Source organism: Armigeres subalbatus, chromosome 1 (genome assembly GCF_024139115.2).
Source record: "Armigeres subalbatus isolate Guangzhou_Male chromosome 1, GZ_Asu_2, whole genome shotgun sequence".
Taxonomy (NCBI): Eukaryota; Metazoa; Arthropoda; class Insecta; order Diptera; family Culicidae; genus Armigeres; species Armigeres subalbatus.
In genome coordinates this window covers 193,296,849-193,314,408 of record NC_085139.1, presented here as the reverse complement: position 1 = coordinate 193,314,408, position 17,560 = coordinate 193,296,849, and the positions used below count along the sequence as shown (strand labels likewise).

General features: G+C 46.5%; 2 protein-coding genes across 2 annotated transcripts; both read left to right on the top strand.

The window, feature by feature from the left end:
- The first annotated feature begins 11,785 nt into the window (after positions 1–11,785).
- LOC134206857 (uncharacterized) lies at positions 11,786–12,223 on the top strand. The gene has a single exon (XM_062682592.1). It carries the CDS (start codon positions 11,786–11,788, stop codon positions 12,221–12,223), a length of 438 nt encoding a protein of 145 aa, XP_062538576.1.
- A 3,382-nt stretch (positions 12,224–15,605) lies between these two features.
- Positions 15,606–16,826, top strand: LOC134206854 (uncharacterized). The gene has a single exon (XM_062682589.1). It carries the CDS (start codon positions 15,606–15,608, stop codon positions 16,824–16,826), a length of 1,221 nt encoding a protein of 406 aa, XP_062538573.1.
- Positions 16,827–17,560: the final 734 nt, after the last annotated feature.

Below are 17,560 nucleotides of genomic sequence, written 5' to 3'. Positions count from 1 at the left end.
TAAGATCGACACCACATGAGGGTAAAACCGACACACCAAGTCTTTATGGAATTGAATATCATAACAATTCTAAATGATGTTACAACATAATAGAAAATGTTTAACAGCATTCATTTTAATATTTGTGTATGAAATTCATGTTTAGGCATCACTCATAAACGATGGTTGGGAAAAAAATATATATTTATAATCATCACTACATATCATATTTTATTTAGTTTCTTTAGTAGGTCGAGTTAAAAATATATAGAGTATAAGAATGTTAGTAACAAATTTACTAACTAATGTAAATATTGACCTACATTTAAATTTCACTTATTTTAAAAAGTTTTTTGTAACAACGATTTAAAATAAATGTGTATGGTGCAGTTATGACAAGAAATGGAAATGACCAGTTCCGTGACAAGCTACATGTTAACAGGGGTGAAAATGGATCACGAAAGAACAACACTAGAGAACGGATTGATTATATCCAAGAGCAAAATAAGCCTAAAAATACGGTTCTCCTTTGAGCGCTATTGTTATCCGACCTGCAGGCTTTCCTTGATGACCCAATATTACCTACTAGACCTATTGTCACGCCCAATGATGATATGGTATGGAATCAGTCTATAATTAAGTTATATTCCTCGGCGCCTCGTTTTCCTATACTTGAATGATATTATGCGAATGATAAGTCTAATAAAACAGAGGTATTTCGTGATTCGATGGCAGGTGTCGAATTTACCCCAACTGATAACATAATAATGATGAGATACATGTGGATGTTTATAATTAGAAAAGTTAACTATTCTTCCACAACATACACAAAATGATGTTCAATTATGGATCAGAGATGAATTAAATACTGAAAATCAACAAATTATTGTCGAAAAAGCTTATACACCGATGTCAAGATTTTACATAACTTATCTCCTCAACGGTGATCAATGCTAATTGTCTGTTTATTATGACTCTTACACATCTTCGCCAGTTACAAAATAACTAGAAATACAAGAAATCAAACGTTTATTCAAAGTGTGTCAAAATTCTGTCCGATAATCACTTGAAATCAGAGATTTGAAGTGGTGTCGGTTTTATCCGCAGTGTCGGTTTTACCCACAATTCCCCTACTTTGCGCACGTGATTTTTTTTAAAGAAAACCACGAAAAACTTCTCACGGGTACTTAATAGCGTCGCTAAAAAGTCCCGCTTCTTAGTCTAGCTAAAGATCTTGGTCACTTCACACTTTCTCACGGTAAAAAACCTAATACACGAGGGAAAAAACCGGCACAGGACCCAGAGGTACAAGACGAACGTCCATTGCTTCTCTATAGTAATGGAGTAATTCGACATGCACTTAATTACTAAGGATACGGGGAATGCTACAATAGATTTAATAACTGGTCGCAGTGGCACATCCGAAGAAGAAAAAATTAAAAAAAAGGTGGGCTACCTGCGTACCAAATGGACCGCTTCTTAGGCGTATAGAGGTCTTCTCGACCTCTGTACCGCACTGGTCTCTGACTGCAGAGACGACGTCGTCCGTGTTCGTGACATCGTTCAGTTGCTTGCACTGGAGGCTCACTTCCGCCCCTAAAGACCTTACCTCGGCGCCGTCACCCAAGAGCTCTTGTGTCAGCTTTCTGGCTTGCGCTCGGCGTTTCAGAACCAAGATCAATCCATCGGTCTTAATGCGTTTGACGCTTCACAAGACCTGACCCAGCGCCGAAAGCTTTTCGGATTTAAGGGCTTAGGCATACTTTTCCTTATCAGTTTCCACCAACAAAGCCTCGCCTCTGTCCTTAGCTTTTTCACGGGTCGACATGCGATCGACTTCCGCTTTGCCATAGACCAGCTACCAGGGAATTTCCGTCCCTTGTGAATATGGCATTGGCTGGCTGGTACCCGCTTGCGGCTCGGCGACTTGCGCCTGGTTGGTGTCTTTCGCTTTTTTGGGCCGGGAAGTCGACGCCCTTCGGGATCCTCTGCACCCCGATCTACTCCGTCCAGACGACGTTTGGCCTTTACGCGTCGTTTGGCTTTGCTCTGATCGCTTTCGCTGGATTGCTGCCTGAGCCGTTTTGGGTTAGTCACATGTGACTGCAGTCTTTTCCTCATTATTGATCCTTGGCGGAAGCTTCGGTTTGTGCACCTTCATCGGCCTTCTCTCTTCCCGCCACCCGCCGCCCGATAAACGCGTTTTGTTCTTGTCTTGTGACTCGAACAGCCTGGCGGAGCATCCGTAGGTTCTGTTTCAGTTCCTTACTGATGTTCTGCCTTGCGCTCGCGAATTCGATGATATTATCGAGTTGCTCGGTGACCACCCGCACCCGGGTAGAAGCCCGCCGAGCGTGCTGATAGGACTATACCCCATCGCTGCTGAGGAGACTCTGGTGCTGCTAGTTGCAGCCTCCGTCACTCTGATTTTCCAGACTTCGCCAAATCCCCTTTGGCGAAGGGGTTTACCACATCCATTTACCACGCATCGTCAAAAGATTTAATTTTGAATCACTTATTTTTGTTGGGCCCCCCTTGTGGCTGCCTTCGAATCCTACTGGAATAGTCGTCTTTAATGGTTATCTTCACATGCCTTACAGCATGCAGGGAGGCCATGCAAGAGTTGACACTTACGTGCTCAGAGCCAGATCAGCGCAAGTCTGGTAAGGACAGCTGAGCTCCCATCCAGCAGGCGAGGCTTGGTATCAGGATTGGACAGCTTGCTACAAGGCCCGCCACGGTTTTAGGGGACGGAAGACAGCCTAGCCATTAGCCCACTCGCCGATTCAAGTCAGTGTTGCCCATCTCTACTCGCTTTCACAATATTACTATATCCAAGACAAGGTCCGTTAACATGCGGTTAGAATACCATAATCAGGATCTCATCCCAAGCAGCACAAATTGTTTCACTACTGAACATTTCACTGTATTGCAACTATTCGGAAAGAAACAATCTTCTCGTATGTGCCATCAAATATAACTCTCTTGCAATCTAAAAAGCGCAAGAGGTGGAGCCTACGCAAACATCCTTAGATTGCAGTAAAATTGCAATAATGTTGCAAAATAGTGCAGCGGAAAAAAAATAAAATAAAAATATAAAACTGGATTCGATTTATGGATCTTGTGATTGATAGTCCTTCACTCTACCACAGCACCATTCAACACTTCGAGGGGACTGCATGTTGACTCACAGTCGATACCATACGATTATGAAGTTTTGTACTCGGGTTTTCTGTTACTTGATTGCACCACCACAAGAAAAAAATGTGAGTTGTCAAAACGTTGAACGATGCTAAATTGAACATGAAGACACATTTAACTTATCTGCAACTTAATTTAAACAAACAATTAAATTTTGAAATACGCATTGAAGTAACGTGGTAAAAAATATGCAACTTAATGATTTTGTTTCGTGTTTGCAACATGAAGTGCAGTATTCTTTCGTTGTTTGTTTTCAAATGTCAAACACGTACTGCATTGCAATTTCAATGAAACATTAATCACAATTCGAACGTTTTTGACATCTTGATGCAACTTTTTAGTGCTTTGATGTTTTTCCAATGCCTTTAATGAAACTGAATAGAAACAAGGTGCTTTTAGGAAGATGTTGCGTGTGCGTGTGGGGCACTGATATTGATCCTGATGTGCCAATTTGGACTCCCTGGGCTCCTGTGCAGGGTATGTTTGCACTTTTTGAGGAAATTGCTTTTCATTTTCATAAAAACTCAATTGACCTCCACTTATGATTCATACGGCTATAGTTTCAAATGTGAATAATGTAGTACAGTAATGATCAATTGTGTAAACGTCATCTGCAATCAACAGTAGCGCATCAAAAATCTTCTACTTTCTGGGATACCCTAGACAGAACCCAATTGTCCACGTCTCGTTTTATTCGATGATTACTTTAATTTCTAACAAATGTTTATTCAATTTAATAATGTATCTAGATCTGAGTTCTGTTTTCTTTGTTAATGTCATTGTTAATTTTTAATTTGTACTATCTCCTAATTTCAATTTTTCTGTCCATGGAATGTGCGTATGTTGGACTACGTCTTCAGCCCCTGCTTCAGTCAAGTGCTTTGTCATCCTTGGCCTCTACGACTAGTGAAGATCTGATTAATAGTAAAGTAAAGAATAGTAAAGAATTTAAAAATATATAACACTGGATCAACAATTTGATACTACCAGCCGAAGCACCTCATTTCCATCGAAACAATCAGAGCAAAGACTAAACCAAATTGGACATTATATTGGTTATCGAATTTATGGAGTTACCTCATTTTCCCAGGAAAATTTCTCAGCTCCTGCAGATTCACATTAGCAGGAAATCCGGCCGCCAGCAATCACCTCCGCGGTAATCAGAAGTCAATTTATTTAATGTGTTAATGGGCGAGCATGCATGCAGAGAATGGGAACAAGTGTAATAAAGTGATTTTTATGCAAATTTATGATGCCGTTAAGCAGCAGGCATTCCACTAGGGCGCATGCATGCTCCCGATCTCCCCAATGAGTTGAAAGCTTGTTCTTTTTTGTTGGTTCCTAGAGAACGTTTTTTTTTCTCCATCAGTCCGTCAACTGCGGTGGCAAAGGACGATGGAAGCGACGACGACGACGATTCCCCCTTAACGACGATGACGACGCTCGCATGTATATTTTATGTGGTCTTACATTTTTTATCCGTAACAATGTTATAAACTTCAACCTGCGTTAGACTTTTGAAATGGGGGTACCGATAGAAAGCGAGAACGAAAAAAAGTATGTAAATGTGTTACGCTGTGTTGCTGATGAATTTATATGTAGCGGAAAATTGTAAGTATTATTACTTGCAACATCAAACACCCACGACGAGCCGTTCTGGGCATTGGCTGGGTGGATCTCAAATTTGGAGATGGGGGAGGTGTTGATATCTACCATGCGGTATATAGGCTCTTGGCAGTCCCTCAAGCTCTACAATGAAATCGTAAGAACACGTGACGTGGAGGAGCAACTCCCACCCATGCCCTGTGATATGATGTTGGAGAGGCAAATTTCCCGCTGATTGTTATGTAAATTTGACTTCATTTCAGCCAACCACGCCAACAGCTTTATAACGACGCTAATGACGTTGTTTGTTTGTTTGTCTTATTTTAAATACCGCTATTCTTCTTTCCAGTGAAGTCTTTTACCTGAATGGCTTTTGAGGTAAACAGTCCGTGTTTGAAAATAATATTAAATTGTTTATATCTTGCGAGGAAGCCACTTGTTCGATGTTCCATCCACTGTGAGAAAAAAATGGTAACAGGTTATGAAAAAAAAAAATCATGTTATCTAACATAAACGATGTATCTTTACGATTTAGATAAACGATAAATACTGAAATATCTAATTGCACTTATTACAATCTTAAAACAAATATTTTTTGTTATCAAACTCATTGATTCAAAGTTGTATATGCATTCATAACGATGAATACTTCCTGCTGTTAGATACAATATTTGCGATACTCATCGTTCACTTAGAATCCAATGATTCTATAACAAATACCCTGTCATTTACCCCTAATGGGCAGGAAATTAAATAAATTGACCATTTCTCTTCTCACCACCTGAACGTAGAAGGTTGCCCCGGATCGGCTTTCCGGTGAACCAAAGTGTTTCCGTTCGCAACAAACCCGGGAGGAAGAATTTATTACCACGTGCCCGTCGTCGTCATCGGCTCCGGTCAGTTAGACCGGTGGTTAATTGCTGCGGCAGTCAGTGACGCTTGTCCGGAGCGAAGCCATTCTGTCTTGTTTCTTGTGATCAAACGGTCGTAAACAATCACATCACGTGCGTAACACGCTTCCGAAATAAGAGGCTCGGCGTGGCAATAAAGAATTTTCTTCAACAACGGGCTGTACCTACGGGGGCGCGTAAGAAGGATTACTTCAAGAACCGATTGCCACCGAGAGGATGTTTGCGATGAATTGACACAACAATTTAATCGAAATGGGTCCCCGGGGATGCATAAATCTTACGGGGTGGGAGCGCTTCCAACGGGAACCAAGTGAAGGGCGTAATTCAATTCGAAATGAGCAATCAGAGAATAGAAAATGAGTCTGTCATTGGCAGTCAGGATATCTGTTTGAAGATTTTTCTGTTGGCGAAAACAATTGCTTTTTTTTTAAATCGAAGAATAATTTCATAAATACCAGACATTACGGTTTTTCAAATCACAACTCCTATATTCATCATATCAAAAACAAAGTCATTTGAACTGTCTAAGACGAGCTTAGTACTTTCCATTTAATTCCGCTATGTGTTGTTATCTTTTCAGATACGTATTTCGACCTCAACTGTAAGGTCGTCTTCAGTGTCTCGTACTTGACTCGTCTTAGTCGCAAGTCAAGTTACGAGACACTGAAGACGGCTTCACAGTTGAAGTCGAAATACGTATATGTAAAGATAACAAAACGTAGTGGAATTCAATGGAAAGTACTAAACTCTTCTTAGACAGTCCAAATGATTTTGTTTTTTATATGATGAATATAGGAGTTTTCAAAAAAAAAACATCTAAAAATTTTGTCTCTGGGGGGGTTTTATGTACAAACCCACCCCCGTGGCTACGCCACTGCCTGGAGTAAGTGGGAGGAATTTCCCGAGAAACTTCCGAATGAATTCCTGGAGGAACTTCCGAAAGAATTCTTGGAGGAACTTCTGGAGAAGTTTCCGGATGAATTCCCGGAGAAACATCCAGCATAATACACGGAGGAATTTCCTGAGGAACTTCTGGAGGGATTTCGAGAGGAATTTTTTCCTTCGAAATTCCCGGAGGAACTTCCGGAGGAATTCCCGGAGGAACTTCCGGAGGAATTCCCGGAGGAACTTCCGGAGGAATTCCCGGAGGAACTTCCGGAGGAATTCCCGGAGGAACTTCCGGAGGAATTCCCGGAGGAACTTCCGGAGGAATTCCCGGAGGAACTTCCGGAGGAATTACCGGAGAAACTTCCGGAGAAACTTCCTGAGGAATTCCCGGAGAAACTTCCGGAGGAATTCCCGGAGAAACTTCCGGAGGAACTTCCGGAGGAATTCCCGGAGAAACTTTCAGACGAATTCCCGGAGAAACTTCCGGAGGAATTCCTGGAGGAATTTCCGGAGAAATTCCCGGAGGAACTTCCGGAGGAATTCCCGGAGGAACTTCCGGAGGAATTCCCGGAGGAACTTCCGGAGGAATTCCCGGAGGAACTTCCGGAGGAATTCCCGGAGGAACTTCCGGAGGAATTCGGAGGAACTTCCGGAGGAATTCGGAGGAACTTCCGGAGGAATTCGGAGGAACTTCCGGAGGAATTCGGAGGAACTTCCGGAGGAATTCCCGGAGGAACTTCCGGAGGAATTCCCGGAGGAACTTCCGGAGGAATTCGGAGGAACTTCCGGAGGAATTCCGGAGGAACTTCCGGAGGAATTCCCGGAGGAACTTCCGGAGGAATTCGGAGGAACTTCCGGAGGAATTCCCGGAGGAACTTCCGGAGGAATTCCCGAGGAACTTCCGGAGGAATTCCCGGAGGAATTCCCGGAGGAACTTCCGGAGGAATTCGGAGGAACTTCCGGAGGAATTCGGAGGAACTTCCGGAGGAATTCCCGGAGGACTTCGGAGGAACTTCCGGAGGAATTCCCGGAGGAACTTCCGGAGGAATTCCCGAGGAACTTCCGGAGGAATTCGGAGGAACTTCCGGAGGAATTCCCGGAGGAACTTCCGGAGGAATTCGGAGGAACTTCCGGAGGAATTCCCGGAGGAACTTCCGGAGGAATTCCCGGAGGAACTTCCGGAGGAATTCCCGGAGGAACTTCCGGAGGAATTGGGAGGAACTTCGGAGGAATTCCCGGAGGAACTTCCGGAGGAATTCCTGGAGGAACTTCCGGAGGAATTCCCGGAGGAACTTCCGGAGGAATTCGGAGGAACTTCGGAGGAATTCCCGGAGGGACTTCGGAGGAACTTCCGGAGGAATTCGGAGGAACTTCCGGAGGAATTCTGGAGGAACTTCCGGAGGAATTCGGAGGAACTTCCGGAGGAATTCCGGAGGAACTTCCGGAGGAATTCGGAGGAACTTCCGGAGGAATTCCGGAGGAACTTCCGGAGGAATTCCTGGAGGAACTTCCGGAGGAATTCGGAGGAACTTCCGGAGGAATTGGAGGAACTTCCGGAGGAATTCGGAGAAACTTCCGGAGGAATTCCCGGAGGAACTTCCGGAGGAATTCCCCGAGGAACTTCCGGAGGAAATCCCGAAGCAACTTCCGGAGGAACTCCCGGAAGAACTTCCGGAGGAATTCCCGGAGGGACTTCGGAGGAACTTCCGGAGGAATTCGGAGGAACTTCCGGAGGAATTCTGGAGGAACTTCCGGAGGAATTCGGAGGAACTTCGGAGGAATTTCGGAGGAACTTCCGGAGGATTTTCCGGTGGAACTTCCGGAGGAATTCCCGGAGGAACTTCCGGAGGAATTCCCGGAGGAACTTCCGGAGGAATTCGGAGGAACTTCCGGAGGAATTCGGAGGAACTTCCGGAGGAATTCGGAGGAACTTCGGAGGAATTCGGAGGAACTTCCGGAGGAATTCCCGGAGGAACTTCCGGAGGAATTCCCGGAGGAACTTCGGAGGAATTCGGAGGAACTTCCGGAGGAATTCGGAGGAACTTCCGGAGGAATTCGGAGGAACTTCCGGAGGAATTCCGGAGGAACTTCCGGAGGAATTCCGGAGGAACTTCCGGAGGAACTTCCGGAGGAATTCGGAGGAACTTCCGGAGGAATTCCCGGAGGAACTTCCGGAGGAATTCCCGGAGGAATTCGGAGGAACTTCCGGAGGAATTCCCGGAGGAACTTCCGGAGGAATTCCCGGAGGAATTCCCTGAGGAACTCCTGGAGGAATTCCCGGAGGAACTTCCGGAGGAATTCCCCGAAGAACTTCCGGAGGAATTCTCGGAGGCGCCCTCGGAGGAATTCCTGCAGGGACTTCCGGAGGAATTTCTCGACGAACTTGCGGAGGAATTCCTGGAGAAAATTCCAAAAGAATTCCTGGAGATTCTTCCAAAGGAATTTCTGGTGGTACTTCCAGAGAAATTCCTGAAGGAATTTCCGGAGGAATTCCTGAAGAAACTTCCAGAGGAATTCCTGCAGGAACTTCCAGAGGAATTCCTGGAGATTCTTCCAGAGGAGTTCCTGGAGATACTTCCAGAGGAATTCCTGCAGGAACTTCCAGAGGAATTCCTGAAGGAACTTCCAGAGGAATCACGGAGGAACTTCCAGAAAAATTCCTCCGGGAACCTCCAGAGGAAATCCTTGAAGAACTTCCAGAGGAATTCACGGAGGAACTTCCGGAGGAATTCCCGGATAAACTTCCAGAGGAATTTCTGAAGGAACTTTCAGAGGAATTCCTGAAGGAACTTTCAGAGGAATTCCTGAAGGAACTTTCAGAGGAATTCCAGGAGGAACTTTCAAAGGAATTCCTGGAGGAACTTCCAGAGGAATTTCTGGAGGAATTCCTGGAGGAACTTCCGGAGATATTCCCGAAGGAACTTCCGAAGATATTCCCGGAGAAACTTCACGGGAGAACTTTCCGGATAATTTTTCGGAAGAATTCTAAGAGGATCTTCCGGAGGAATTTCCGGAAGGGGGCTACCAGGCCTGTTAAAATTATAGTTCAGGGCCTCTTAAAACTAGGCTTCTGGGTCTTTCAAAACGAGGCTTTCATGTCTTTTAGAAGGAGACTTTTGAGCCTTTCGAAACACGTCGCTTGCTTGGGCCTTTTAAAACGAGGCTTCTTGGCTTATTAAAACGAGGCTTCTAGGCCTATTGAAACGGGGCTAATGAGCCTCTTAAAACGGGGGTTCTGGGCCTCTTGAATGCTGGCTTCTGAGACTCTTGAATGCTTCTGGAACTCTCAAATGCTGTCTTCCAGGCCTCTTAAAAAGAGGCTTCCGAATCTCCTAAAACGAAGCTCCCGGGTCTCTCAAAACTAGACTTCCGGGTCTATAAAAACAGGGCTTCCGGGCCTCTTGAAACAAGGCTTCTGGGTCTCTGAAAACAAGGCTTCCGTGCCTCATGAATGCTGGCTTCCGGGTCTCTTGAAATTAGGCGGCTGGAGGAATTTCCGGAGGAACTTCCGTAGGAATTCTTGGAGGAACTTCGGGAGGTGTTCCAGGAGGAGGAACTCTCAAGACGAAGCTTAGTCTTGTAAAACAAGGCTTCCAAGCCTTTTAAAACGAGATTTCGGAGGCTCTTAAAACAAGTTTTCTCGGCCTCTTAAATTGAGGTTTCTTTGCAACTAGAATGCCGGCCTTCGGGCCTCCTGAAAGGAGGCTTCCGAAGGAATTGTCGGAGGAGCTTCCAGAGGAATTCCTGGAAGAGCTTTCGTAGCAACCTCCGGAGGAACTTGAGGAGGAACTTCCGGAGGAATTTCCAGAGGAACCTCCGGAGAAATTCCCAGAGGATTCCCGGAAGGAGGCTGTTGCATCAACCGCAATAAATTGTATATTTAAACTAAGCACTACAACACCAAATTGTTAACCATATTGCACTTCACACCATACACCCCATTCCCACGCTCCACACTATACTACCATATGACACACAATAGCCCCCAATCAATAGCACATTCAATAGACTAAGAATATCCATCACTGCATCCAACCCACTTTATACACAAAGTCAGTTGTAACCGTCTCTTCACACCGTACAGCAATACACGCGATCGCGATAGTATCAAGTAGAGTGAAGTGATTTTTATCTCCCTGACCGAAATCCCCAGTGCAGTGTACCGGTTAGTGACTGTAATTCGCGAACCAGTGACCTATATCCGGATTAGTCCGTTCCGCCGTTGTAGGCACAGAGCCGTCGGAGAGGATTCCGAGGCGCGGACATCTTTTTGGTCCTTCGAACCGGATTATCGTTCCATTCGAGTGGGAAACAAGCGCACATTGGTAGTGCAATTGTTGTCGCATGTGCGACCAGATACAGTGAAGTGGGGAAAGGTGATTGATTGCTTATTGTGGGGCAATTAATTAATTCTCCGATTTGTGATCGGTGCTGGGACTTCGGTGTGATTTGGTCGGTGGAGATTGGGATTTCCCGTCGCATTCCGGGTCGCGTGTGATTCTCATCAGATCGCCGTGTGTGTGACGAAGAGTGAACTGTATGGACTCTGGACTGGACAATTGAATAATTGAACCAGAAAGAAAGCACAGTACACAGTGGTCCAAAGAGGACATTTTGGTGGTAGAAAAGCGCTAGTGCAGTGAAACCGTTTACGGGTAGAGCGATAAAACCCAATAGTGCATTCGTTTTCTGGTTTGTCGTTAAAACTAGAACAACCGTTTCCAGGTTTATTCGTTAGAACCTGTGCCAACACGTTTCTTGGTTTGGGCGTCAGAACCTTGTCATCTCGTTTCCAGGTTTGGGCGTCAGAACCTGTGCCATCCCGTTTCCAGGTTTGGGCGTCAGAACCTGTGCCATCGTGAGTAGGGTGTGGTAGTATTGGGTCGGCGAGACTACGGTGAGTACTCCATAGTAGAGTAACTTTTTTGGAATTTGGATTGGTGGAGTGGACCGGCATCGTAGTTTTTGTAATTGTTTGGGTTGTGGTGGTTTTGTTGTTCGTGGCGTTCTGAGGAAGCAAAATGGCGCTTCGAGAACGCTCGAAATTGATGAGTGTCACTGTGGACGCCATCAAAACTATAGAAACGTTCGTTAATGAGTATGATGCCGAGGTCGATTAGAGTAAGATCGACTCAAGATTACTGAGGTTGGATCAGTTATACGATCGTTTTGTAAACGTGTCCATTGAGGTGGAATTACTCATGGAGGAGAAAGTCGAAACGAAGGCGACGTTTGTCAAGAAGCGCAGTGATATGGAGGACTTGTATTACAAGCTCCGGGATTTTCTCACATTGAATAAGCAGAATAGCACGCCTTCTGCCCAAGCGTCTCACGTTTCTTCCTCTGTCGTCCGACTACCGAAGATTGATCTACCCACATTCGATGGTGAGATGGATAATTGGATCCCATTCTACGACGCCTATCGTAGTTTGATCCACAATAATAAGGATTTGGCAGCTGTGGACAAGTTTCACTACTTGCTGGCGGCGCTCAAGGACCTAGTCAAGCGTCTGCTGGATACCACGAGCATTACCGGGGACAATTACAAGATTGCGTGGGATCTTCTGGTTAGTCGGTACGATAACAAGCGCCTGTTGATCAAAACCACATCAACTCGCTTTTCAATGTTGAGCCCGTGAGGAAGGAATCTTCTTCTGCAATTCTATCACTTGTCGACCATTTCGAACGCCACGTAAAGATTTTAACGACATTGGGGAGCTGACCACGCAATGGAGCTCGCTACTAGTGCACATGGTGTGTAGTCGTTTGGGTCAAAGCATGTTGAGGGAGTGGGAGAGGTCGACAAGCAACGATAGGCAAGAAATTCCGAAGTATAGCGAGTTGATCACTTTCTTGAAGGATCAAGCACGGATTCTGCTTTCACTGAATAGTGGAAGCGTGATACCCTCCCCTCCTCGGGACAAGCCTCGCCTCTCTGTTGCTCACACCGCATCCGTTTCAAAGCCGTTTCCACCTAAATTCAGTTGCCTTGTGTGTTATCAACCCCATCGTATTTATGACTGCGAGGTGTTCAAACAGATGCAGCTGGAGCAGAAGCAAGACACTGTTCGCAAGAAGAAACTATGCTGGAATTGTCTGTCATCCAACCATCTCAGTCGTGAATGTTCATCGAAACCCTGCCGGAGATGCAACGAGAAGCACCACACTCTGTTACATCCGTCCTCCCCCAATGATCGTACTACCCAACCCCAAGCAAAACTACCAATTAGGAATCAACCATCCACCTCTAACACTGACGGTGAGTCATCTCGGCTTCCCATGATCACTCCGTCCACCTCATCCATCTCGTCCACCACCCATCAGCCCCACACTTCGAATGCTTTAGCTGCTGCCAGCTCGTCGAAGGCCACATATTCCACTGTCCTGCTGTCGACTGCCGTGGTGAAGGTCCACGGTCCAACGGGAAAGTCCACATTCGTTCGAACCCTGTTGGATTCCTGTTCGGAGTCGAATTTCATCACCGAAAGAATCGTCCAGCTTCTTGGTCTGCACCGGCAGAAGCGAGCAGCAGTTATCGGCGGAATGGGTGGATCCACAGTGAATAGTCACCAGTGCACATTTGCAACGTTCAGTTCCGTTGATTCCACCTACTCCAACAGTTTGGAATTCAGTATTCTTCCGAAGATTACGAACGATCTTCCGGGAAGGACACTCGATGTTTCGAAATGGAACATCCCATCCACGATAGCTCTCGCCGATCCTGATTTTGCCACACCGCACAGGATCGATATGGTCATCGGTGCACAGCTTTTCTTCAGTCTACCCCGAGAAGGTCAGCTGCCAGTTGGAATTGGTTCTCCATCAAGTCATCCAGCTGGGTAGTAAGTGGTTCTGTATCTACCACTGTTGAAGCCCGATGTGCCAAATCAGTTGCGCTATTGTGCACTACGGAAGATCTCGACAAACAGTTATCTCGATTCTGGGAAATCGAGAGCTGCCCTGGCAATCGTGGACTGTCCAAGAAGGAGTCAACCTGTGAGCGATATTTCATAGAAACCACTACCCATGATGAATCAGGTCGTTTCATTGTGCGCCTACCTAGAAAGGAAGGCATCTTGAGTCAACTTGGTGACTAAAAAGCTAGCGTTCTTCGTCGATACCATTGGATGCAACGTCGGTTAGTCAAAAATCCCGATCTGAAAGGACAGTATGTCAGCTTCATGGCGGAGTATATCAATCTTGGCCATATGGTTCCCGTAGATCCGTTACAAGACACCACTCATCCCCACTCATTCTATCTTCCTCACCACGCTGTTTTCAAGCCAAGTAGCACCACCACAAAGTGCAGAGTGGTTTTCGATGGGTCCAGCAAGTCTTCTACGGGAATATCGCTCAATGATTGTCTCATGGTCGGACCAACTGTTCAGGACACACTGTATTCCATCGTCGTCAGATTCCGAACGAATGAGATAGCTCTCGTTGCCGATATCACCAAAATGTACCGGCAGATCTGGGTGCATCCAGACGATCGACATCTTCAACGGATATTCTGGCAAAGCGAATCAGATTCCGTCGCTCGCTCCTACGAGCTCACTACTGTGACGTACGGCACATCCAGTGCGCCGTATTTAGCAACACGATGTCTACAACAACTCTCCTATGACCACTCGAGTGATGATGGAGACATCCCGTCGAAGATTGGAAAGGATTTCTATGTGGACGGTTTTCTCAGCGGTTCCGATACAGTGGAAGGTGCAGTACAGTTATATTCCGGTGTGCAGAACATTCTTGGGTCCGCAGGTTTCGAACTGAGAAAGTGGTCCTCCAACTCTAGTGCAGTGCTGTCCCAAATTCCGGAAGATTTGCAAGACAACCGGTCGATAGTAGAAGTCGAAGACGTTCGAGATTCGGTTAGCACACTCGGACTATTGTGGCATCCTGAGTCGGATACATTCCGGTTCAAAGTTCCCGAGTTCTCCATGAACCTTCCACTCAGCAAGCGGATCGTCGTCTCCGAAATGTCCAAGTTATTCGACCCATTGGGCATTCTCGGTCCAGTGGTAATCCGGGCGAAAGTGTTCGTCCAACAACTCTGGAAAGCAAACTTGGACTGGGACGAACCGCTTCCCAACGCTTCTTCTTCTTCTTCTTATTGGCATTACATCCCCACACTGGGACAGAGCCGCCTCGCAGCTTAGTGTTCAATCAGCACTTCCACAGTTATTAACTGCAAGGTTTCTAAGCCAAGTTACCATTTTTGCATTCGTATATCATGAGGCTAACACGATGATACTTTTATGCCCAGGGAAGTCGAGACAATTTCCAATCCGAAAATTACCTAGACCGGCACCGGGAATCGAACCCAGCCACCCTCAGCATGGTCTTGCTTTGTAGCCGCGCGTCTTACCGCACGGCTAAGGAGGGCCCCTGAACGCACTGAACGTCGAGGGGGAAAACTATAGACTTGGTCTAGAAGCTCTCGAACACCTCTCCATCCCTCGCTTGGTAAAAGCAGCAGATGCAGGAGAAAATATACAACTGCATGGATTTTGCGATGCTTCTCAGCGTGCCTACGGAGCGTGCATCTACATACGAAGTACTGGCATGAATGGTATCATCGCGTGCCGTCTCCTAACAGCCAAATCCCGCGTAGCTCCAATCCAAACCCTGTCAATTCCCCGCTTGGAACTATGCTCTGCTGTACTTCTGTCCCAGCTGTACCAAAACGTGGTGTGTAGCCTCAACATTACACCTGAGGCCTACTTTTGGTCAGATTCTTCCATCACTCTACACTGGTTGAACAATCCTCCTACAAACTACAATACGTTCGTGGCTAATCGTGTCGTGGAAGTTCAACGAATGACTGAAGGAGGAATCTGGAACCATGTCGCCGGTTTGGAGAATCCGGCAGATATCATCTCGCGAGGCATTGATCCGTGCGAGCTCATCAACGTCGCCCTATGGTGGAAAGGCCCACCTTGGCTATCGTCTGACCCTTCTGAATGGCCAAGGCTGTTCACAATTCCAGAATCTAATGAATTCCAATCAGAAGTTCTAGAGATGAAAGCAGCTACAATTGCAGCTATCTCACGGCCAGTCGAGGCACCCGATCACACTCTGTTCAATCGATACTCGTCACTGACGAGGCTTATCCGCATCGCTGCTTATTGTCGCCGTTTTGTGCGGCATTGTCGTGCCAAGTTAACTAGAATAGATCTGCAAGTTACACCATTCCTTACCGCCGAGGAACTGCATCAGGCGCTCATCGGCCTCGTGAAGGTCGTTCAAGATGAGTGCTTCAGCCACGAAATCGCTATTGTTCGGGCTGGAACTGAAGCAGATCTAAGAAAATCACCACTCAAAACTCTCCATCCGTTCATCCATGATGAATTACTCCTTGTCGGTGGCCGACTAAACCACTCCTCGTACTCGTTTACACGTAAGCATCCGATACTCCTGCCTGAAGTGCACCCACTAACGTCACTGCTCATCGATTCGGTGCACAAGCAACTCCTACACGCTGGTCCTCGCGCGATGATCGCACACATTCGTGAGCAATTCTGGCCTCTACACCTTCGTAACTTGGTACGGAGGCATGTCAACACTTGCTTGCGTTGTTATCGCGTCCGACCGCAGTCGGAATGTCAGCTGATGGGCCAACTCCCGAAAGTTCGAGTAACACCAGCAAGAGCCTTCCTCAACACCGGTGTCGATTATTGCGGCCCTGTTTGGCTCAAGTCTCCAGTAAGAAGAGCTGCGCCGATTCGAACCTACGTCTCCGTCTTCGTATGCATGGTCACTAAAGCCGTGCATCTTGAACTTGTCAGCGATCTCAGCACCGATGCTTTCATTGCTGCATTGAAACGGTTTGTTGCTCGCCGTGGTAAACCAATCGCATTGTTTTGCGACAACGCCACCAACTTCAAAGGTGCAGACAAGCAACTACGAGAGCTCTGTTCGCAGCTCAACCACCAGCAAGTGGCATCGTTCTGTGCTGAATCCGCCATCCAGTTCAATTTCATTCCTGCAAACGCACCAACGTTCGGCGGCCTTTGGGAGGCCGCAGTCAAATCCATGAAGCACCACTTCCGGAGAGTCGTGGGTCTAGAAGCACTGCCAAGCGAAGCCATGCACACTGTTCTCTGCCAAATCGAAAGCTGCCTCAATTCGCGGCCGCTCACTGCAGTCTCGGAGGATCCAAGCGACATGGACTTTCTCACTCCGGGAAACTTTCTTGTTGGGTCGGCTCTGCAATCGATCCCCGAGCCCGGCCTGTCTTAAATCCCAAAGAATCGGCTATCGCTCTGGCAGGAAATCCAACGGAGAACCCAGGTGTTCTGGAAATCGTGGTCTACGGACTATCTCCACCAGCTTCAGCAACGATCGAAGTATTTCTTCCGACAGCCGAACGTTCTAGTCGGTAAGCTGGTACTCCTGAAGGACGACAATCTTCCCCCGCTCAGGTGGAGCGTGGGCCGCATTGCAGCTGTACATCCCGGCGCGGACGGAATAGTCCGTGTAATTGATGTCAGGCTTGCATCCGGTGCTGTACTAGAACGACCAATTGTGAAGGTGTGCCTCCTCCCAATCGATGATGACTCTCGTTCCGCCTCCATTACTGGCGAAATATCTGACCCCCAGGCCAGCAACACTGATCCTGCTATCATCAACCATAGATCTTAAGTATATGAATTTTGTTAGAATTAAGCACACTTTTCGAATTATAATGAACTTCTTTCATTGGTGGCCGGTATGTTGCGTCAACCGCAATAAATTGTATATTTAAACTAAGCACTACAACACCAAATTGTTAACCATATTGCACTTCACACCATACACCCCATTCCCACGCTCCACACGATACTACCATATGACACACAATAGCCCCCAATCAATAGCACATCCAATAGACTAAGAATATCCATCACTGCATCCAACCCACTTTATACACAAAGTCAGTTGTAACCGTCTCTTCACACCGTACAGCAATACACGCGATCGCGATAGTATCAAGT

Coding starts and splice junctions, on each gene's coding strand:
- LOC134206857 (XM_062682592.1), top strand. CDS start 11,786: ATGGAGGAGAAAGTCGAAACGAAGGCGACGTTTGTCAAGAAGCGCAGT.
- LOC134206854 (XM_062682589.1), top strand. CDS start 15,606: ATGAAAGCAGCTACAATTGCAGCTATCTCACGGCCAGTCGAGGCACCC.